Here is a 24,947-nt window from a genome sequence, read left to right as displayed (position 1 = left end):
TTATAAGAAAAACTGGAGGAGAAACGATAACAAAAACGTTTATCTCGAAACTAAAACGAGACAAACCGATCCGAAATCAGTCGATAAGTACGATAAAACTATCTCTTTTGTAAAGAAATGGCGAATGGCAGAGTCTGCCTTTCCTTCGATATTTTCCTATGATATCCGAAACGTCCACTCATCCTTTTCGTAACGTCGTGGAGTTGAGAGCGTTGGAAACAAATATGAGGACTAAGTCTTCCAGTGATTCCATGGTACGTGTACTATTTTTATATTATTAATCGAATCAGCCGAAGTCACCTTTACACCATTCCCTCCCAACTTTTTAGTAGTAGTAAAAGTACTTTTCCCTCCACCATATAAGGTAATTTTATACAGCAAAATTCACTTATATTTCCTTAATTTTTCAACAATCTCCAACACAAACGTACAGAATCCTATTTATTATCAATCAAATATACGTAAAAGTTTGATATTCGTACACATTTAGTGCTGTAGTTGTCGGATTGACCTTCGAATTTATATCAGAAGTTGTGATTTAAAATTATTTCGATAAGAAGCTTAACAGTGATTTGTTTATTTGAAAATCTGCGCATAATTATGGATACAAAAACGTAACTTATTCTAATTGTCGGGTGTAAGGACGTGCCAGGATTAAGGATCGTTATTGTAGAGACACGTGACCGAGTTCGAAGCATCTATTAACGAAGGTAATAAATTTAAAAATGCGTTTTGGGGAGACGCCCGTTTCCTAGTGTTATTGGTTTAATTTCGAAAAATTCACGTCGTTAATTCGTTAAATTAAAATTTGAATAATTAAAATATTCCTCTAATGTAATAGTCATTACTTTGTTGAGGTCTGGCGGTGATATTTTTGGATTATTTGTGATATATTTTGGTTTTATCGTTCGTTTGCAGAAGATTTCGAGATAAGTATATTATTGCGTGCTCTGGATAACTAAATGCAATATGTTATTCCCACACGACCACCTAATAATAGTAAGTTAAATATTTTTCAGCGGTGTGTAGGCTATACCGAAATTTACATCCGGTATTTTTGAGGAAAATTCTAAACAATTTAAGTTTTACGAAAACTTTTTACTAGTTTAAAAAAAATTATACATACAGAAATTTATTATTTTTATGTCAAAGAGGATGAGCTTAAAAAATGACATTTCTCTAGAGACCAACTCAATTTTTTTGATGGAAAGAAAGTATTCTATTGATCTTGAATAGAAAGGCTTTCGTCAATAAAGTAACTTTTATACTATTGTACTTGGCATCGAAATCGTCTCAGATTAGTTATTAATTGCCGAAATGGAGTCAAAATTACGAAAAAAAAAACCCGAAGTGGGTGTTCCTTATCAAAAGTATCCCGTTCTCGTCTAAATTTCTTTGCTCATCTCCGTTTTAAAATGTAACATACACGTTTTTATTTATCGGAATTTTTTTTTCTGTAAATACAATTGTATTCGTTACACTAAACTTACGAATGAATAACGAGCGGATTGACGGTGAACTTGAAAATTCACTGTTTACTTGAAAAATTTCATTAATCGACTATGTTTTCCTGCACAATAGTAATCTCACCTCGAGACTAATTTTAAAATGGAAGATATTGATTACGTGGAAAAAAAAATGATAGGTGTCTGTCTGCCGGAAAGATCTTAAGCAATTGCATTCGTCATCGAAAGAATTTGAGAATGAGAACTTTTAAAATTTTGAATTAAAAAAAGGGGAAAATGTTTAGATTACAAGTGTAGGAAAGATTTAGAAACATAATCGAAAATGGTAACAGAATGGTTCGACTTTAAAATTTTTGTATTATCGCACCTCGATTAGTTAACGCAAGTTGATTGGGCTGCAATTTGAAAAAATTGTAGACAAATTCCCACTGTCATCCTCCTGTCCGTCCGTCTGTCTTTCCTTAAGGAAGTCACGTTATTTCAATTCAAAAATTTTTCCCAAAAGGTGTTAGATGATCGGCACGACTCTATTGTTAAAGGGAAAGTACAATGCATGAAGAGAAGTCACTACTAATTTGAAGTGGAGAGCATATATTTTAAATTAAATTAATTAAAAATTGCAGCCCGGCATTGTGACGATGTCACAATAAATAATTGCTCGTTATTTTAATGATAGTATGTAGTTTATTGATGATGTATGTTAATTTGAACATTTAATTCGATATCTTTTAGCCAAAATAATTGCACAGAAGCGTGTCATGTATTCATTAGGAATATTAGCTTTCGATTCTCATTTGAAGTAGACCTTGCACTTATTATACTTGAACAGTTCCACAAATTATAAATAGTTTGCTTCTCATATGCTGCAACTAAAACGGATGGTGACGAAAAAACAAATATTTCAAAATTTTCAGAATAGTAAAATATAAATAAATCTACACTTTTATCAGCTTTTTAAAATATAGATTTAATATATAATTGGTTAATCAAATATTTACAGTTGATTATTCAATTATATATTACGCAGAAATATCGATCAAAATACAGACTACGCAAGCTATAACTCAAGTATGGCTTTACCACACTCCGAGTTTTCCAGTATGCTAAAGACACTAAGGATTTCGAAAATAAAATTGTTACATAAATAATATTAAATTTTGATTTTAAAAAAAGTTCTACCGTAGACGTAATCCTACAGCTTTGAGGGACCCGGAATCGAATTCGGACTGATCGAAAAACCCTAGGAATAAAGTTGTTATAATAAGATTCTTGTTACAAAAGTTTACATTGTGTTTCTAGATTTATGCGTTTTACTACATACTCTAATATTTATAAATTAACTAATTAAATTATGAGTTACAAAAAATTTTTCGGAAAAAGCTTCTCTAGCTTAAGGAAATTAGGAAACCGTCTAAAATCTCTCATATAATTAAGACACGTATACTACAAGATCGCTGTTTTATGTTATTTAACAGTATTCAAAAATTTTTCGTGTCATTTTTGACTTTCGCCCACAATCCCTTTGGTTTAAATTTCGATATTTTAAAATTAAAACTTCTTAAACGTAAATTTTCATCGTGTTCAAAGAACTCTCACGAAAGACTATCAAGAATTTCAACATTAACTTTCAGTTTTTCACAGGAACTTCTACTCTCATCCATGTTAGTCACTTTTACCGAGAGCTGCCGAAACAATACAAAATTGAACTTACAATAGCTTAAAATTATCTAAATCTGATTGGTTACAGTGTAACGAAGTCAGTCTCAAAAAGAAAACATCATTCTTACAAAAAATTTATTCCAGAAATGAAATTTGCAATTTCATTTTTAATAAGCTTGGTGTCGATAAAATAAAGCGTGTAGAATCCTGCATTCGGAGGAGCCGACAATACAATACGAAGGACAAACTCGTTGTTTAGATTAAATCTGTTTCTGAGAAGATAATCTAAAAACTTTTGTTACTTCAAAAAATCTCGCAATATTTGTATCCGTATTGAAACAAATGTCAAATACGATAAAAAAAGAATTTCCCGTGCCTTTCTGAAAACCTTTTATGTGTTACTCTCCTTTCGCACAGATTTTTAAATTGTTAAATAAATATTGATTGTGTTTATATTCGTATTATTAGTTCAACTAAAATTTTTGGTACTTGCGGGTTATCCGCGTGTCGCTTTCCATTCTCGCGCATCCGTCGCATCTTCAAGAAACTACAGTCAAGCCTCGGGTTTCGAACAATTCGATTTACGAACAAAATTTCCGATGCCATATTTGCCCGGCAAGATCCATCCACAGATGGACAAATCCTTATATTTCCTATGTTCAAGAAAGTCGATGGCCCAACCAATCAACGACAGGACTACCGATTCAGAAGTTAGTGGCGCCGAGATCGTCTGGCGTCATTGGACGTCACCACGAATCATCGATGACGTTGTTATTCAATTTAGATTTCGATGCGCATGCGGGTAAGATACTACTGTACTTCCGTTTTCCGGTACGCGTCGCAATTGAATTTAAATCAAATTAATAAAAACTGCGTTAATTGACATCCACGAATCGTGTTTAAAGGCGCTAAATTACTAATATAATATTATATAAAAATGTTTTAAAAATTTTTATATAATATCATTGTATAACTTCATAACATTATATATTTAATGTAATATTTATTAATACTAAGTAGCCAGTTAATTAAAACTAAAAATAATAAAATAATAATTAAAACTCTTGTATTTACAATGGAATTGAAACTAAAATTAAAAATAAAATCAAAATTAAGTAATTCATTTTATATTGTTTTTTATGGGAAAATTTGTTTCGGTTTTCGAACAACTTTTAGGAAGGAATTAAGTTCGAAACCCGAGATTTGACTGTATGTAGACAAGTTTGAATGGGTGACGGAACGAAATCATTAATTTTCTTATCAAAGATTTAATTAATTAATTAAGATTAATTTGTTTCGATAACATTTTAAAATATTTTTTGTATATAAAATCAGAATTCCTTTTTTAAGAAATCAAACATACTATGCAGTATTTAAAAGTATGCGCTAGTATGCAAATTAGTTTTCTATTTGTTTACGTAATATACCGTATTCTCAAAGAAGAATATATACAGTATTACATTTTGAAAGCTCTCGCAAAAGGGTATTAATTAAATTAATTCATTACATTGAAGAAATCTAAAATGGAGGTGTAACAAAATAATGAATGTAGCAGTAATGTTGGTATACGGACAAACGGGCGGATTGGCCACAGGACACTTCTGGCAAGTGGTCCTGATGTTGCCAGACTCAAAATGGTCATGAAGAAGTGATGTAAGACGTGCGACTAAATATCTAGATGGCACAACGCGCTGATTGGTCGGCTGAATGACGTCAACCAACCGAAATAAGAAATGCTGGTCGATTATATTTTGTGGTCGTCAGAACAAAGTCACGCAGAAATAGATTATTTTTTTAGTTGTAATATTGAGTGAGTATAAAGTGAAAATACAGTATAAAGTTTAGCCCGCATGTTTTCTTAAATTTATAGGAATAATTTTAAAATGGTTTACTTTTACTTAATAAATTACTAAGATTATTTATTTTTTTGAACTAATTTTAACTTCATACTTGATCTTTATGTACTGTACCTCTGAACCAAATCATACACAATAGATAATTTTAATAGTGCGTTTAGTGTTTTAAATTTAAATATACGTGCGTAGATAATGAATAACAGAAAATTTATAATTTGTTACAGATATTATTTATAAAAAGTTCGAGAAAGGATTAAATTTATAATTAAGACGAGTCAGATTATTTTTTGAATTTGTCACATGCATTTAATATAGTTAGATGAAATAATAAAATTAGCTAAGTTTTGTATGCCTCTGAAAGAGAAATTTTCACAAATGTTGCTTAACAAATTATAAAGTTTAAAAGTTATTGAACAATTTTGAATAAAGAATAGGCCTATTCTTCATAGATTACTCTCATCAAAAAATTTTTTTAATGCTTTAGTTAGGATTGACAGTTCTTTCTATCAATAGATATTTTGTGCTTTTGAATGTCAGTTTAAAATGTGTGTGTTAAGAAACAACACTTTTCAAATTTACGGAAATTTCATGTATCCAGTTCCATAATAGATATATCTGTAAATATGTTTAATCAAATTTGTATGGCCATTTTTCAAATTAAAAGTATAGAATTCTTGTATAAATTATTTAACAATCAATAATATTGTAAGTATTTAAATTCCTTTGAATATGTTTTAAATAAGAATTTCCACACATTTCATCGTGGAAATTGTTTAACAATATAAGTGCCAGGAAAAAGTAATGTTGCATTTATACTGTAATGTTTTCATAGTAAGCTTATTTTTGTTTGTGTTGCGTAGGAAAATGTAAAGCGAAGCGATATTCGGTGTCTATATTTAAGTTTCCATAGGATTTGATTTAAAAATCAAACCAATGGATTAGAGAATTTGTAGAAAAAAAAATAACTTATTATTTAAAATGTTTTAACAATTATGCATTTAAAAAGTATGAATTATGTTTAGGTGAAAATTATATTAAATTGTTAACTAATCTGCATTTTTACTTAGCATATTCTGTTGTAATATATATATAAAACATTAAATACAAGTTTCTGTAAGGTTAAAAATACTGTATTGTCTAATAAAGAATGTAAAAAAAAAAAACTTAATTTGCAATTTACATTTGTTTTTGATTATTTTATTATTATAGTAAACGTACAAAAATGTTTTATTGAAATGAAAAACAGATAAAAGTTACTTCTTGATGTTTAAAACACTTACAACATTAAAATCTTTGATATCATGTATTTAGTTTAATTGAAAATTTTGCAATAATTTTAACATTAATGTCAATACACACAAGAGCTAGTGAAATTATAAATAAGTGCATTTTATCGAGTTTTAGATGAAATGTCTATAATTATAACGTCTGCCCGCTCTCAAAACTCTTACAAAGTTTAGACTAATTGATCAACATTTCCAGTAGGTTGACGTCATTCAGCCGACCAATCAGCACGTTGTGCCATCTGGATATTTAGTCGCACGTGATATAAGTTGTATGATATTAAAGTATAATAAATTCAAGTAATAAGAATTAATAGAATATATATGTTACAGTTTTAATGATTATAAATATTTGACATAATTTTGACTGCTTCGCAACTTCGACTTGCGTGACGATAACCCATAGGTACCAAATTTTTAATGAGATATATGATTGAATTTTTAAATAGCTATTTTAATGACATTGTAATTGTCTAAATATTTTATCTTACTTTAAAGATTGCCTAATTGACTATTGTTTTTAATGTGGAAGTTTGTCTTGTGTTTATTTTAAACAAATAATGAATTATCCCAAAATGATTGTATTGATGTATGTGTCTGAATAGACACCTGATAAGTTAAGGCTCTTCTAGATTCTGTCAACTTATTGAAAATTGGGCTGAATCTTGCGATTTTCATCAACAGTTCTGTTCAGGATATTATTTCCTATATTTTTTATTCATGCTATTTCGTCTATTGAGGTCCATAACAACAAACTTTTGGTCATGGTCAAGCGAATGAGGCCTCCGCATATTAGCCCCAATCCTGGCGAAAACGCGTCGAATTGATCAATTAACTAGTTAAATTAGCTTTATAGTTTTTGAGGTTTTCGAACTGAAGACATATTTCAGATAATACAGTAAAAACACTTACCGATAAGAGACGTTATCTTCCACGCAGAGCCTTCGGAAGGGGAACACTGGGATTTTCCCTAGAGCCCCGAGAAAACTTAAAGGCTCAAAGCTTGCTTAAAAAAGCCCTCTCAGCGAAAGCCGTAAAGAGTTTAAATAAATAAATATATATATATAATATACACATAAATTTCGTAATATCAAAAGACTAAGAAAATATTAAAATAAGAAATCTGGTCAGTACGCTTTTACGAAAAGATGGAGAATCACTGATATAATGTAAAGATTTCTTGAATAAAAAATACAATCTGTTGATTTTATAGCCTTAAAAAGAACGTAAAATCTACTTCTGTGTAAAGACGAGATTCTATTATAATTTTTTTTTTCAAATTCGATCATCAAGAGCAACATTACGAAATAAAAACAATTTAAAATTCAGACTGGATATTTATACAGTAATTATTTCTTATTTTTATATATTTTTAGAAAATGATAGCATTAAAAAATTTTTTAAATATTTTTTTTGGAGAAGTAATGTAAATATTCTAAACTTTATCACATATATATTCTAGTTTATTGATGTGAATCTGAATAATAAATATATATATTCAATTTCAGAATTTATTCCGACATGTTTGCAAATATTTATTTTATCGAAAAATAAAAACGAAAAATAATACATAAAGATGTTCACTAAAAACTTTTTTTTTCTGAAATGTACATTTTAATATTTTAAAAACAGAATAAGACTGTATAATCTCGATCTGAATTTCATAAGTACAATTTTTTCATATTAGTATCAAAGATTTTTTGAATAAAATTTATTCCTGATGCATTAAGTCGATTTCTTATATTCCTATGCAGAGTCTATGTAATGAGGTCTTTTTCACTTTCCCGGTTGTTATAACATAACACGGGAAAATATTGTAATCGTGTCAAATTTGACCCTCCGGTGTTTTGCAAATCTCGATGTTCTCAGACCCCGAACCCGAAAAAATTCTTGTGTTAGTGTAAATACCATTTAATAACTCAGAATGGGGTAAATATTAAGAAACTAAATTGGCGCGGGCATTGATGCTATTAAATTTTGGTGGTTAAAGGTCGAGGTGGATAGAGGAGGTCATGTGCCATATCTCGAGCGGAGGAAATTTTACTTGTTATTGGCATTTACGATTTTTTAAAAAGTCGTCTCCAATCTCAAAATTAAGCCTTTTTTGTATTTTTGTAATAATTAATAATATGAAAGTTATTTTTTAATAGCATCTCTTAATAGGCGATGCCAAACAATTTTAACTTTCAGCTAGTTTCATAGTGTTTTTTAAAAAAATATTTTTATCATAATTCAACAAAATAATTCCTTTTAAGCTTTAACCTCTTGTTCGAGTGTCGGAAAAGTCGAGCAAGAGCCCTTGCCAGTTTTCTTTTTAACAAAAATCATGGACCTGTTTTATTGCACATTTCTTTTTCAAAATAAATAAATTAATGTAGGAAAAATATTTTTTCATAATTTATTTTTATCCGCATTTTTGTTTCTGGTTTGTGACATTAACTCAGAAAAAAATTCTACCAGTATGTAATTTCGAAATGTTAGCTTAATAAAATATATCTTTATGATTATGAATTTCTTTTTGAATTTATTTATTAATTATAGGAATTACATAATCTGCTATATACTGTATTTCCATACTGTCAAAAATTTGTATTAAGTTTCATATGCAAAGAACAAATTTGCATTTTCACTATCTACATATTTTTCCTTCTCAGCTGTTTTAGAACGTAATATAGAGAAAGTATGGTAATCGGTCAAAGAACCTCCTGCACAAACCTAATGGAAATGGGTCACACTGGATTTAGCTGAATCTTTGATATGTTTTAGTTCTGGTGGTCCCGATCAAAAGTCTTCATAGGAGCAATCGAGCGAGGGGTGGGAGGTAGAAGCGAGTAGAGGTTGGTCCATGGAAGAATGGTTCCCGTTACAAATAGTATATTGGGAACAAATGAGTCATGCAAGCTGAGTGAACCATGTTACTAAAGAATTGGAACGTTATTCTGTGGGACATTAAAAAAAATCGTGATGTTCGACCCATTCGAAAAAAAAAAGTTGTGGAATCTGAAAGTTGTTTGATTATGATAGAGAAATCTGAAATGAAAGTTTTTGTGATTAGAATAAAAACTTTTTTTTTTCTAATTGCTTTGAATGTGGGGGTGCATTTCGAAACGGATCTGAACTTATTTTACATTGCGGAATCCTCGGAATTAGACATATGAAGATAAGCATTTTGTGAATTTTTATTTTGAATAATCTAGATTGGGAACAAGCGAGCGAAGCGAAGAGGGGCTGAGCAACTGGGGCAAGGCCTCCTAGTTATTATCCAAAAAGTTTAATTAAAAATAAAATCCTTTAAATATTTATGCGCAAGAATCGCTTATTACGTCTTAATAATTTTTTAAATCAACTTTTAAGGAACTGAGAAATGCTCAATAAGACGTCACACGTCAATAGATTTTCGTTCATCGAATCTCTTGGTACGTGGCATTTTATTGTTAGTTTTTTTTTATTGTTTACACTTTATTTAGTTCTTTAAAAATAAATCGCTAAATAAAAATAATCAAATACACTAGAGCGTCGATTATCCGAAATAATCGAGGCGGGGCAATGTCGGATAATCGATCACACTTGTTAGGAAAAGAATTAAAAGATTGACCTTAAATAAAGCAAAAATATTAGTTTTAATTGTAGTACAGTAGTAAAACGGATTAAAGAAAAGAAATTTTATACATGCGAATGACTAGAGATAACAAAAAATTGTTAAGTTATTAATTAAACGAGAGAGAGCGACTTATTTAACTCGCAACCTATAAAAGAATTTGTTGTTGTTCTTAGTGAACTAAAATATATCCATTTTCGAATATAGTTTAACATTTCTAACTTGTAAGAAAAAAAGCGTCGTTCTATTGGTGTAATGCGCGTTTGAAGGAACGTGTTTAGCAGCGAGTCAACTGGACAGACCGCCGGGGCATAGTTGTCATGGTAAAGCTGCGTTCAGACAGGTTAACTTAAGGTAAGCGACGTAACTTGGCGTTGTTATATGCCACATTTCAGGGAAACAATGTCATTAGAATCGAACCTGAAACGATTTTGGCGGAAAGCATCTTACATTCAGCCAATAAAAATTTTCCTATCATTTCGTGTGCGCGCGAGAACGACAGGGGGGACGGCAGAAAGCACGCTGAAAGAGGAAAATCTAATTATATTTGATACAATCTTAGAGAAAAGGATTTTTAAAATGTTGATACTTGATTGACTAGAAGTAAAAGTTCACATGCCCGTAAGAACAATTATACGTAACGTAAGAAGTGCCTTTCTGAACGCAGCTTATCGCATACAATAGTGAAAACAGGACTTTAAGCTTTTCTCTCACGTGGACCCACTAGCAAACTCGAAAACAGACTCCAAACTGAAATAAAAATTCCGTATGAATTTAGAAAATTTTAAAAAGTTCTCAACGGATGAACTTTAAGAATCCTTACTCTTATTTTCTGTTGGTGTACGAAAAAGGTCTAACAGTTTCATGGCGGAGTCGACCTTAATTTACAGGCTTCTCGTCCTCCTCAGCATGCAAAACGTTACAATCTTTCCTCTGCTATTTCCTGATGGTGTACGAAAAGGGACTAAGAGTAAGGACACTTTTAAGCTTCATACATTGAGAAATTTTTGGTATTAATAAATTATCTAAGTTCATAATTATAGTGTGGTTATTATAGCCGATTGGGTGGAAAGTGTCACGACAGTCGAGCGGGCGTCAAACAGTCGTGTGGGCGTGGAAAGATTCACCGAGACAGGTTTACCATTTGAAACCGTTTAATAGATATGTTACCGCTAAAGCTCGAAACTCGTTAATCTGAAGATTAACTAGTGCGATTCGTTAAAGTTGTGAAAATTGTTCCATTTCTCAAATTACCTAGATAATGTGCAGAGTATCTAGGTAATCCGCACATTACCTACTAGGCACTCGGTAAAGTGAAAATAAGATCTTTGCCACATATAAATGTACCACAAATAGGTATGCTTGTCGCAGAAACCAATTGCTATGAAATTCAAAGTGTCACCAATCTTTAGACTGCACAATTGGATAATGTTACCTATGGTGGGTAAAATGGCGGCTCGTCTCTGATTTCAGCAAAGAGAAGAAAGGAAACAGTGGAGACGCACGTTAAAACCTAACCTAACCTATTCTCTACATACCTATTCTAATAATCTGGTTGGTAATAATTATGGTAATTTATTAAAATAAGTTAGGTTAGGACAGAACGTGCGTCCCCACTGTTTCCTTTCTTCTGTTTTCTGGAATCAGAGACGAGCCGCCATTTTACCCACCATAGGTAACATTAACTGCACAATTATATCATGCGATTACCAGAAAAAGTATGATAACTTTATTATTTTTCGTCTCCGGTCCAAAAGTAGGGTATCGTTGAAGTCGTCTCGGTCCCCTCAGTTCAGATAGATACTCAAAGTCCCGAAATTCCATAGGTGGTTATCTATATAATAATTTCCCTAATTGTATTAATATTTTAAATCGTTTGATTTTTTGTATGTTTTTTAATTGGTTGATGATTGATTCTATCAACTAATTTGTCGATTGTTTGATTGTATTAACTTGATTCTTTAGATATCGAAAATTAAATAAAGAACATTATGTTAATTTAAGCGTACAGAAACGTTGCTGTTGTTTCAGCAAAAATCTTATTTTCACTTTACCGAGTGCCTAGTAGGTAATTTGCAGATTACCTAGATAATCTGCACATTATCTACGTAATTTGAGAAATAGAACAATTTTAGCAACTTTAACGGATCACGCTAGTTAATCTGCAGATTAACGAGTTTCGAGCTTTAGCGGTAACAGATATATAAATTTTCTTGCAATATCTTATAATGAGGCGTAATGCCTCTCCAACGGAGGGATAGGCGTAATCTTTTGAAAGGACTTATAATTAACGGAGGGATAGGCATTACGCCTATCCCTCCGTTAATTATAAGTCCTTTCAAAAGATAAAAGTCCAAATGTCCTGATAGTCGTTTAGGTTCGCCGGACCGGTAGGTAGTGTTGCCACCTTTTCAAAATCGCTGACCCGGAGGTTTGTTCAAACAGAAGTTCCTGACACATGTGCAATGTCATTTTACAATGCAAAGAATAACGTGCATGCCGGTTCTAAATCAGTTACAGTTAGGGACTAGGGACTTGCGTAGGAGTAACGTAAGTAACCTAAATTAAGAAAGAACAGGTACAGATGACTTAGGTCTATTGGATATTGGAGACGTGTACGATCGTACATCGTACATGCAAAAAAAGAAAACAAAAAAGATCGACAGGTTGCGCGCCACACGTCGGTGTAAACCAGTGTTTCTCAACCTCTAACGAATCGTCGCCCCCTTCAATATAGCCGTTACGTAGTATCGCCCCCTTCACTTCAAAATTCCGATGCCGAGGGCCAAGGCTAACGCCAAATTCGTACTACATTGAATAGACTATTGACTAGTATAATATTCGTTTAATTATTGTACGATATAACGAATAAAATATCTAATTATTCTTAATGTAATGTTTTACTATATCGCCCAGAAAATTGTTTTTCGCCCCCCAAAATATAAATTGTTACTAATCGCCTCCTCAACATGGAAAAACGCCCACATGGGGCGATATCTTCCCCGTTAAGAAACACTAGTGTAAACAGACTAACATGGCAGAATTGCAGATGAGTTTCAGTGAGTGTGAGTTCTTTTGCTGTTAAAATAGTGTAAATTTGTAAAAATATTTGCAAGAGCTTCGTTTCATCGTAATTTCACAATTTCTACGAAATTCCCGGACAAAATTAATAATTCACCCGAATAGTGAGTCAATTCCCAGACTGTCCGGGTGAAAACCGGACGGGTGGTAACACTAGACGTAGGTAAAGCGGAGAGCGACAGCCCAGGAGCGCACAGCATAACTAGCAGCGATGATCTCCAATGACTCGGAGCACCTGGGAGGATCTTGAAGGGACGGGCTAGCCAAAACGAATCCTGGGACGTCGAACTAGATTTTGCTGTAGAAAGATAGGAGCACAAAATTCCAGGAGAAGAGTGCTATGAACCAAGAACTCCCCTACCTTGAAATGCGCAGTTTTATAAATTTTTCCCATATAGCCTCCTTTTCATTTGTCCCGACTCGTCACTTGGTGACAATTCGAAACCGATCAGAGGGCGCGGGAGAGGTAAGTTTCGCGACTAAATATGACTCCTCTCCAGCCATGTTTCCCTCGATTATTTTCATATTTTAAAGTACTTTGAATTAATTAAAATTAATATTTTATTATAACCGCATCATGTATCTTATTACAAATTTCTATACTACGTATGAAAAAAAAAGATACGATTGCTATTGTACAATATCAGTGGCGGAATGGAAGCGCTGTATTGTGGAAACCGGGTCCAAGGTCTTAGAATATAAGGTTGCCTCATAGAGAAGAAACGCTTCTGATTGGTTTCTTATTTGACGTCACTCGTAGTCGAAAACGAAACATCTTACCATGTCCTTATGGTAAAAACATTACCGATCAGAGGCTCATAGCTTTTATCACACTCTAATATTTCATTAATTACGATGTATATTTTATTAAATGTAAATAAAGATGGATTATAAATAAGAAAAGTCCGGAATATTGAGCAATCTTCGTAATTTTTACGTGTAAAGTAGAAGTTAAATGCGTTTTTCTACACTGTAAATGAAATCGATTTTATCTATTTTATGATATTAGAACAACAATAGTTTTTTAAAAGATTAATTTTAGTAAATTCTATGTATGTGATTTATATAGTCTATAAGTAAATTAATTTAATTTCTATCGTCAAACTACTTTTTTTAACTAAAAATAATATTGATCTATTTTTTAATTTTTAATACTCATGTACCGAAAACGATATTATTGATATCAATATATACAAATTAAGTTTCAAAAGAACAATTTTTTATGTTATAAACACATTTTTGATGCCAATATGTACAAATTAAATGCTACATAAAAACAATTAATTAAATCAGGTACAAACTTTTTTTAATTTTCTATTGTTATTACAATTTACTTTTCTTTTCACAGCGAAACGATCATGTTTAATTAAATTATTCAAAAATTTCAATCTAATCCATACACGTTGCTTTACGTATGTGTATGTAATGTCTTCTGGCAAGTTAATTGTCTGTTTAAGTAATGATGTAATAGATGAAACCGTTTTACATTTCAAATGCAGTTTAACAGTTTTTGTAAAAATTGATTCCATTTTTTTAACTAAATTAAAGAAATCTTCTGATGGTTGTGACAGTCCACCAAAAGATAAATCCTGAACAAGGGACATCATTGTATAACTATGTTCATTTTTATTTTGGTGACTGACACTTCCTAAATTTGGATATTTTTTTTGTATTTTCTTGCAATCCACCCTGCTAAATATTGTAATCCATCATTTTTTAATTCATCTAATTCATCATTTTTTAATTCTACATTTTCCTGAGATATATCACATAAATCATCATCATTTACATTGCATGAATTTTCAGATATTCCTTGTTCTTTAGAACTAGACATATCTGAAACTTCTTGCAGTAAATCTGTTTCTTCAAACATTTCATTTATTAAATAATTTTCAGCTATCTGATCTTCTGTGTTTAATTTATTTTGCAATATTCCTGGTGATTTGCCTAAAATTATCATTCTTACTCTATATATTACTTCAAGTGGACTAGGATGATCATTTAAACCACCTCTAGTTCGAATCTGTGAAAATAGATTTTCTAAAGAATCCTGATTTACTTTGCATGTTAAGATATAATGGTATTTAGAAAATTTTGAACTAAGGTCGAAAAATAAATCTTTAATAGATTTAATAGATATAAGCATTCCTTTTTGAAATGTTTGAAGTGATTTTTAGATACACATGATACATCTCATACTTTCAATTATTCTGTAAGTACAGTAGAGCGTCGATTATCCGAAAGTCAATTATCCGAAAGAAACGTTTAAAGTTTACAACAACCCTATCGCGTCCTTTGAGGTACACTAGTGATGCGAGAAAAGTCATTTGGCATTGACCGGTATCGTTACCCTCGGGATTTGGCACGCATTCACGCACTGCAGACGTACCAAGATCGTCTTTAATTCCATCCATGAGCCACTGGTAGGGAGCAATTTTAACTAAGTGGATTGTTTTAATATTTAAAAAGTAAAGAATATTTTATGTTATTTTTATGTACGTTTCTATACAAAGCTACATTTAATTATAATTTTCTTTAAAAGTATATTCATACAATTGAATATTTTGTACCGGGTATGCATAATTGTATATCCACCACACATTTTATTTTACCAAGTAAGTTTTAATAATTTTATTTTTAATTTTAGCCCTTATATCGTGGCTAGCGATTTAGAATGTGATTGTGATATTGAAAATTTATTTTAAAAAAGTTTTGGCTCGAGACCGTATAATGAAAAAGAAAACATTATTAAAAAAGAAAGACCAATACCTAAATTAAATATAAATACGTCAACAAAAAAATTTGTTCGATAAAATTTATGAAGACGTAAAATGGCTTTGTGGATGCATAGAAATGCAAAAATTGTTTTGTTGGCCTTGCCTACTGTTTTCAAATAAAATTAGTGTGTGGAATATAAATGGCTTTTACGATTTAAATAATTTGAGTAAAGCTGGCAGAAGACACGAAAATCGTAAACGTCACATTGATTCTTTTGTAAAATTGAAGCAATTTAGAAATCAAAGTAGAATATAATTTAACATTGGTAAACAACATAAAATATTGAAAATTATAACGAGATAATTACGGCTAATAGATATAATATATCAATTAATAGAAGTTGGATGTTTTCTCTCAAAGCAAGAATTGGCATTTAGAGGGCATAGGGATTCTATTGAATCTAATAACAGGTAATTATATTGAACTTGTTTATTTATTAAGTACGTCAGATAATCTATTAAAAATACATTTAAAGAAGTGTACGGTTTTTACTGGCTTATCGAACAAACGAATACGAATGGACCCTGACGCGCAATTAACTGATTGCTCCTGGAAGTCGGCTTTTTACAGAAACACAGCTTCCCTATTATCAAATGTCACGGCACGCCACTGGTATATATATATATAATTTCAGAGATGANTCTCTGGGCATCCCCGAGCATACTACCAATTGTCTACGGACATAAAGAAATATTTATCATCGCGTATACGATGTGTATATTAAATTTTTTCTTAACTTTTTGTTCCTTAGACATAGGTGTAACCACATGAAATATGCATTCAATAGAAACCTGCAAAGGAAGATCCAGGAGCAAATCTTGGTAAATTTTTGATTCGCGTAACGAAGTAAACAATACCTGAGTGTTATTGTTTTAGTTATTATTATTTAAAATAAACTATTATACATGGACTTAAACAACGTAAAAATGTAGCGAAATTGAAATGTTTAATCCTTTATTTTAAAAATAAATTGTTTTAATTAAATAAGACGACGACCGCCTTTCTAAATTCCTTTGCTATAAGATATAAATAACGAACCTTGTTTTAAAATTGTCCAAATGGACGATCAATTATTATTATTATTTTTCTCCCGAGTTTTTGAAGAATCCGAGTCTCGTCCAATTCGATCCTATATGATTTATAATATGTATTGAAGGACCAATGATAATGAATAAGAAATGATTTTTATTATCGAGTTTTGAGTAGATAAAAAATAAGGTGTGCCTGCCGTGTAGTGAACGCGTTTCTACTACTAATTTTTTTTAGTGTGATATATACTTTTTGTTAAATTTTGTATCTTGGAGGAGGACAATTTGCTAGTACAAAAAGATTGGGGAGATATGTTTCCATCCCTTACGGATCGACGCCCGTGTTATCGACAAGCTATTTAACATCTTTGTCAAAGAAACTAATGACTCGTCCTCTTAAAGATAAAACCGGAAGACGCTATAATAGAGATCGTTTCAGTTAATCGAAAACACATCTATAATATACAAATGTATTGTAGTGAATATACTTGTAAAAAATATGCGAATAAGACTAAGGAATTCGCCTTTTCTTCTGTTTTTAGCTAGCTGCCTTTTTTTCCCATACTAACCAAGGAACTTCACGAATTCGATCTAAGAATACGCCATGATTACCGATTGTTATGCGGTATGCGCATCTTACAATCCGTGAGCCGCGTTTAAATCATGGATTTGTTTATTATTTGATTAATTTTCGTAAAATTTGAAAAAAAAAATTCTGAGCCATTTGCTGATTACGAGTTTAAAAAAATCGGATTTTTTAAAAAATTTCATGTACAGTACCCACAATAAATATTCATCTAGCTGTACAGATGACGCACATACTTTTTGGCTGGTAGTTCTAAACTTGGCCGAATGACAATTTTTCCTTTCGGAATTTTAATTCTGGATATTTTATGTTATAAAATCTATCCAACGGATTGGAGAAGATCTACGAAAATATTGTATAATATATTTATATATTAGTTTATTAATGCTAATGATTAAGACGAATATATAACGAAGACTGCTTAATTCTTCGTAGTAAAATTTAACTTACATTTTTATAGCAATTCTTTTTCCCCGAATATTTGTTTCCTCTTAATACGTATACATTAAATATCTCCGAACAATTAACTTCAAATAATTTTCCCTGTAGTTTCTATCACTAAATCAAAATAATTGACGAATTAATTTCCTCTCATTTGTATGTTAATTTTTTATCGGGAGTGACGGCAGTGACTCCCCTCCAAGTAAAAAAGTCACCAACTGACTAAGAATATATAAAATAATTATAACTATTCTTAACAAAGTTCTCTTCGTCCATTGGTTCATTAAAATTAAAATGTGTACTTTAAAGGCGTCTACATAAAAATATTTTGTAAAATTCGGCAGATAAAAAAAGACACTTCTTCTACGTTAAATCTACGAGAAATAAATATTAATCGCATTTGAAATTTCTATTTTATGTAAAAATAATGTAATTTCGTTTAACTGATATCAGGTACGACGAAGTTATACGTTAAAATTCTTATCGAATGCTCTCAATAAAGGATTTGAAGTAAAGACATCAGCGCATATTTTCGATATACAGTGGTACCTCAGGATACGAAATTAATCCGTTCCGAAACTGAGATCGTATCATGAAAATGTCGTAAGGTGGATCATCTTTTCCCATACGATTACATGTAAAACCAAATAATTCGTTCCAACGCGAAAAACATACTCAAATTAAAGCCAAGTAATACATTTAAAAAAATAACTGTAGTAAGAAAAACAAATGAAAAATGCGAACTAATGTAACGTCGTATGGTGAGTTTTTGTTCGTATCGTGGAGCAAAAATATGTTCGAATTTCATGTCGTATCCTGAAAATTTCGTATGCTGGGGCGTTCGTAACCTGAGGTACCACTGTATTAATTATAAATACAATGCAAATTAATTTAGGAAGAAAGTTTTGCATTATCGCTCAGTTGACGTGATGCCACGAAATGAGTAAAACGAGTCTGACGTATCGATATCGAAGTTGGTGACTCGAAACAAATATCAGTTTCTGAAATGCATAGTTAGCGCTTAGACGGAAATTTGATAGAATATATAATTCATCTTCTATAATACTACAATATCTATGTCGTAAGTACATATTTCCATTCTAAACTTGTATATAAAATAGTTTTAACTAACTTTTACAATTATATTTTAACCCCCTTCATATTTCAATACGATTTATTATTTTTCATATCTAAAAAATCTCTGGGTCTGTCTGTTCACTCTGTCATATATCTCACAAACTCGAATTTGAAATATTATATTCAATTTATTCGTACTTTCGTTCGTCTTCCTCTGTATCCGTCGGTCCGTATGATTTAACGGAAACCAAATTAGCTGGCTAAACTGGTTTCATTAATAGTAGACGACCACTTCTACATCATCGATATAACAAATTAATGTTGTTTTTGAAACCGTGTTTTGCAAATATATTGGACTTCGAACTCAAATGTGAATTACAAATAAACACTTGGCTTTATTTCCATCACGTTTTAGTTGATTCAACAAAAAAGTGATGGAAATAAAACCAAGTGTTTATTTATAACTCACATTTAAGTTCGAAGTCCAATAAAAAATTAAGTTAAAAGCTTAAAAAAATATCATTCGACTCTTATAGTTCTAGAAATTTTCCAGTAGCCTATATACGAAGTTTTTCAACTATTTTATTCCCCTTATTCATTTGTTGGCCCATTTGGAAAAATAGGAAATAAAATTAAATAACTTATTCAATCATTTCTAAAAGGAAGAAAACAAAATCCTCATTTTAAATGCAAAAAAACCTAATGTAATGCATATTTCTAAATAATTAACATTACTATAAAACTGTAAATTCGATATATTTGATACCAATTCTTATAGGCCTATATTACAAAAAAAAAAAATTGCTAAAAATATGAATTTATAACAATTGTAAATAGATATAATTTCATTTCCACGAGTAATTTTAATAATGAAATCTAATTTACTGTATTAACGTCTAAACCTCATTCATACTGTATTAAACCTTAAACAGATTTGAAAATTGAAGAAGTGATATCGAATTCTTAGCCTATTCAAGGCCGCCCAGAGGGTAATGGGGATCCGAAGCAAATTAAATTATGTTAAAGGAAGTAAACGCAAAAGCAGTGTATAGAGACCCTTAGTTCCTCGTGGCCCAGGGCAATTGGCTTCGTTTGTCCCCCTCTCTGGGCATCCCCGAGCATACTACCAATTGTCTACGGACATAAAGAAATATTTATCATCGCGTATACGATGTGTATATTAAATTTTTTCTTAACTTTTTGTTCCTTAGACATAGGTGTAACCACATGAAATATGCATTCAATAGAAACCTGCAAAGGAAGATCCAGGAGCAAATCTTGGTAAATTTTTGATTCGCGTAACGAAGTAAACAATACCTGAGTGTTATTGTTTTAATTATTATTATTTAAAATAAACTATTATACATGGACTTAAACAACGTAAAAATGTAGCGAAATTGAAATGTTTAATCCTTTATTTTAAAAATAAATTGTTTTAATTAAATAAGACGACGACCGCCTTTCTAAATTCCTTTGCTATAAGATATAAATAACGAACCTTGTTTTAAAATTGTCCAAATGGACGATCAATTATTATTATTATTTTTCTCCCGAGTTTTTGAAGAATCCGAGTCTCGTCCAATTCGATCCTATATGATTTATAATCATTAATTTGGTCAGTGCATCAATTCGCATTCTTCAAACATACCGACTAGCCGGGCTCGTGCAAGATTGCTAAAAGGGTGGCGTTTAAAATTATTTTTCACAAAATATTAATAGTTTACTGCATTGCGTTACTTATATTTAGACAGAGGAGGACTAAACAGCTACAAAATAAATACAAGTTATATACAATATACTGTTTAGCGACATTTTTCTGTTTGAATCGCCAAAAGAGGTTAACCTTGTGTACTGTACAAGGCATTGCGTCTAACCTCCTTTGCGAATCAATCAATCAATCAATATGAATCGGCTTCAATTTTAGGTGTTCTCGAATGGTCTGCTCAACTGAAACCGATCGCATAAATGTGTTGAAAAAATTCAGTCCAATTGTTTTGAAATGTCGGATAAAAACGTGTTACATGGGACGAATGAAAATAAATGGATATTTTTATCGTACAAGTGTCCAAAACTTAAGGACAGACGGCGTCTGTACACGAGCAGAGGGAACTGTAGACGAATGCAGACAAATATGGTAAGAACTGTATTACTCGACATCTAACACGGGTAATACACAACTTGCAGGATTTTACAAATCAAAGCGACAAAAGGAGTCTTTAGTGAAAAAAGATAGATACGACAGTCGAACATTGTGGAGAACGAATGGAAAGTTCTCGCCAATACCCAGGCAGAGACCTTCAGTGAGGAATATGTCTATGTCGAACTGCGATGCAGCACTCAATAGTTTTGGTGACGAGTCTGCCATCGCCGCTAGCAATTGTGTTCGTCCTTAAGTTTTGACAAGTGTGTAAGTATGATTACGTCCCTCATAACAATTTGGTTTTAAATTAATCTGAAACAAAATAGTTTAAATTTTTATCATCAATACGTTTATCCCCCCACATAAGTACACGTGATTAATTAATAGAAACTCTTAGCATACCAGTATTTATTTAACCATAAATAGCTTCTGCTACAAACTCATAATCTTGAAATAATGCAAATAATTTAAATTACGACTTGAAATCTTTTCACGTAAAAATTTTAGTTCATTACTGAAAATTCTATTAGAGAAATATTTCTGTTTGAAATAATTAACTTCGTTTACTTTGCTTCCAGTTGATGAATCGAGAAGTAAGAGAAATGAATCCTCGTTATCGACATCTAATGACAGTCAGTGGTGAGACATTCGCTGCCTATTCGTCCGCTCGTCAGATAACGGAAAGTTCTCCGCCATGTTGCGCAGTGGGAGAACACATGTTAACTTCTACCAATCGAGATTTTCTCGCTCGTAGTCTCAGCATTAACAGCATCGTCGACGTGGATGTAGGTATCACTGATCGACCCTTACAACGGTATTAATAATTAAAAAAAAACACACGTTTCTGAATAGATCAACGATATAAGCGGAAACGAAGAGATGTTGGCAACTACTTACTCACTCCGAAGATGCAAAAAAGCCGTACTTCAACCGTACACGTGGCTGTTGCTGTTGGTGAGTGACGGATAATCGATCGTAAACGCAATTCGATTTTCCAAATTTTTGAAAAACTTTCTTTCCAGATTGGTTGGAGAGCATACGGAAAAGAAAGAGTAGTGAGATATCCTCTAATTTGGCAGGTTATTAATATACTGTACCCCATTTTTGTCATAGTCATTTTCTTGTATACAAATATCATGCAAGCAATTACTTGCCACGGAAAGTTAGATCCTAAAACGGATACAGTAAGTAATATCTGCATTAACACTATATAGAATACATGCACGATCACGATGTCGTTATTAATTTTAGGTTCCGGCGACCACAGTCCCCGCGACGACAAGACCACCTTACATGCCGTTTTTCTATATCAATGGACAAGCGAAAGCGACGTCAGCAGAAGAATGTAGCCACATCATCATCATATATATTGTTCCCAGTATTCTTCATTTTATAGCTTTCTTGTATGGATTTCATTACTTCAGGATACAAGAAAACGAACAGTTGTATTCTTTAATGGAAAGGGTATGTGAAAAATTGATTATATTATTAAAATATTTACTACAGATACTTCTGCAATTGTAGGTATTCGTTCAAGCCCAAACCGCTGCCGGTATGCAAGATGTATTAATCAGAAATTCCAGGTTGAATATTTAACTATTTAAGAATTTAGAAATTACAATTTAAATTGTTATAACATTATATATATATATATATTGCTTATTATTAGATTGTTCTTACTAGCAGCCGTAATTTGGTTAATTGCCAACATTGGATTAGAAATTCTCTATTCGTTTGCATTCGAATCACTATCGTCGTCATTTATTCAACATCTAAATATTGAAAAGTATATATCTTTTTTTTTTAAATTTGAATTTTAAATAGAAAAATATTAAATTAATTTTTAGCGAATCGGTTCGATACATCCTGATCATTTTGAGATTTTTGGGACTAATCCTCACACAAGGAGTTAACGTTGCAGTTATTATAAATTATTGCACTCAATGCGAAATGCTGGTTATGCATATTCGTGGAATTTGCCTTCATCTTCACGAAAAGACCCTTGATATAAAGAATGCTATGCATGTAAGAATCCAATTAATTAATTACGTTTATTATTAATTCACTAATAGCTTTGAAATTACTACTACAGGAAATTCTAGGTGTAAAGGAGTTTATAAGCCTGTTAAACGGTACACTTGGAAAGATGACTGCTTTGTGCATTATCGGTTTCACCGAATTAATTTTTATAGGTAAATGATTCGAGTAACAAAAAATTGTATGCAGATTTTTCATTAACTTATATTTTTAGGATTTGGATTACTACTGTGCAATCAAGTACATAAAGCCACCGTATGGTCTTATAGAGTAACTTTTGTCATCGTATGGGTTGTCGCTTCGTTATTTCCTATTATACAGGTAGTTTTATATACAAGGTATCCCATAAGTCTGGTCCCATAGGAGTTATGTTTATACTTTTAGACTCTGAGTAAGTAAGTACGAATTAGTTATTTTGATGCTTGTGTTGCTAATTTTGGAAGTAACTAGACAGATGCAACGGGAGCGCAGGCGCAGGGCGAAACGGGATCTGAAGTGGGATATCAGAATTATATTTTCAAATTTTGCAGCAGTGGGATCAGATTCCGTAATGTTTTGGTTTAAAGTTAGATCCTCGAGATGTTCCAATTTTTAGGTCTCTATTTTTCGCAAACTTTCAGTCTGTCGTTGATTACTGTCTGTCAGATCTAGTGCTGTACAGTACCTTTCTATTCCACAAGGTTTCTTCTGAGTTAGACAAACATTGTGGCTTCCCCCTTCTTCAGTTCCGCTCTGGAGCAACCAATTTTTAAAAGCAAACAGAATTTTTGGTCGTGTTCTGAATATTTTGACGGTTTTCTTCAGCCCAGTAATATTTTAATGAATATCTCTGCACGTGATACCCGATATTTCTCATGTTTTTCCATCCCGCGTTACCTGTTAAACACTGTAAGGCGTTCATTCTATTACCGTGCCGTGGGTCATCTCCTGGATTTAGATGATTCACTTTTTATTGATTTTAAAAATTTAGTATATTTGCTGCATGTATTCTTACTTTATTTCTATTCCTAATTAGCTGTTTATATTCTTTCTTACTGGGTGTAGTAATCAATAGTCTTCAGACTAAGTATACAAGAATAAAGGATTAATTGATCATTTCTGTTATATTTTGGCTTCCCATTTTTGGAAAAAATCGGGCATAGGGCACCCGAAAAGCCGAAATTACGGCATCGACGGCGTGGGCCCTCAGTCAGCAGCGTGAAGTCCGCCAATAGTTTAAAAGACTATATACAGACAACTGCATGTGATTGGTGGGAAGTCTGGATAAAGCCTGTTAAACTTTTCGGCAACTTTACACTAAAATAACTTGAATTCGTTCATTATCAGCTGTTACGTTACATCTATAAAGATTAAACAAACATCTACGTAAGTCCTATGGGGCCAAACACTTTGTATATTTATAAATTTATGGCATTAACCACTATCTTTTCTGAAACAAAAAATTAATTCAAGGCAGCAAGAGTGTCCAAAGCGGGAAGAAAGTTAACTCAGATTTCTTTAGAAATGAGAGTATTCGGTTATCAGGCATCATCGCAAATGGAATTGGATTCGTTTATTTTATTTAATAATACTGCTAAATTAAGGGTAAGTATAGATTTTCGGTCAAATAAATTCACAATCTGTTCTGGTTTTTTTTTTTTTTTTAACTAACTGTTCGTTTTGCAGGCAAAATTATTTGGAGTTGCCATCTTACCTGGTTCTGTAGTCATTACCATAATTTTAATTTTTTTTGTTATATTATTATTAATCATCACAGATATGGTGCCCATTTCGACAATCTGGAGATTTCTGTAATCCGAACACATCTCAGGAAATATTTGAATTAGTGGTAGTCTGTAAAAAAGTAAATAAAACTTTTTATAAAAAAAAATTCTTTACAATATGGCCAATTCATTAGAAAAATTAATTTAATTTTCT

The 24,947-nt window shown here is 31.7% G+C and overlaps 1 protein-coding gene and 1 long non-coding RNA gene across 3 annotated transcripts; one reads left to right on the top strand and one right to left on the bottom strand.

Annotated features, from left to right (window-relative positions):
- The first annotated feature begins 25 nt into the window (after nt 1-25).
- Nucleotides 26-24,900, top strand: LOC111612574. Of its 2 annotated transcripts, none has more exons than XM_023353804.1 (12): nt 26-254; nt 21,572-21,778; nt 21,846-21,947; nt 22,016-22,177; nt 22,245-22,457; nt 22,518-22,576; nt 22,663-22,779; nt 22,841-23,018; nt 23,086-23,185; nt 23,245-23,351; nt 24,483-24,614; nt 24,696-24,900. In XM_023353804.1, exons 1-12 carry the CDS (start codon nt 159-161, stop codon nt 24,822-24,824), a joined length of 1,602 nt encoding a protein of 533 aa, XP_023209572.1. In that variant the 5' UTR covers nt 26-158; the 3' UTR covers nt 24,825-24,900. The 2 variants fall into 2 exon arrangements, with proteins under 2 accessions (XP_023209572.1, XP_023209573.1); XM_023353805.1 differs by lacking the exon at nt 26-254 and adding an exon at nt 20,761-21,260.
- Nucleotides 17,490-20,347, bottom strand: LOC111612577. The gene is made up of 3 exons (XR_002754630.1): nt 20,051-20,347; nt 17,786-17,893; nt 17,490-17,677 (listed from the first exon to the last, which is right to left on the bottom strand). It is a non-coding gene; the product is annotated as an uncharacterized LOC111612577 (long non-coding RNA).
- Nucleotides 24,901-24,947: the final 47 nt, after the last annotated feature.

This window comes from Centruroides sculpturatus, unplaced genomic scaffold (genome assembly GCF_000671375.1).
Source record: "Centruroides sculpturatus isolate CEXI.00-Female unplaced genomic scaffold, Cexi_2.0 scaffold1713, whole genome shotgun sequence".
Lineage (NCBI taxonomy): Eukaryota > Metazoa > Arthropoda > Arachnida > Scorpiones > Buthidae > Centruroides > Centruroides sculpturatus.
This window is presented reverse-complemented; position numbering and strand designations above follow the sequence as displayed.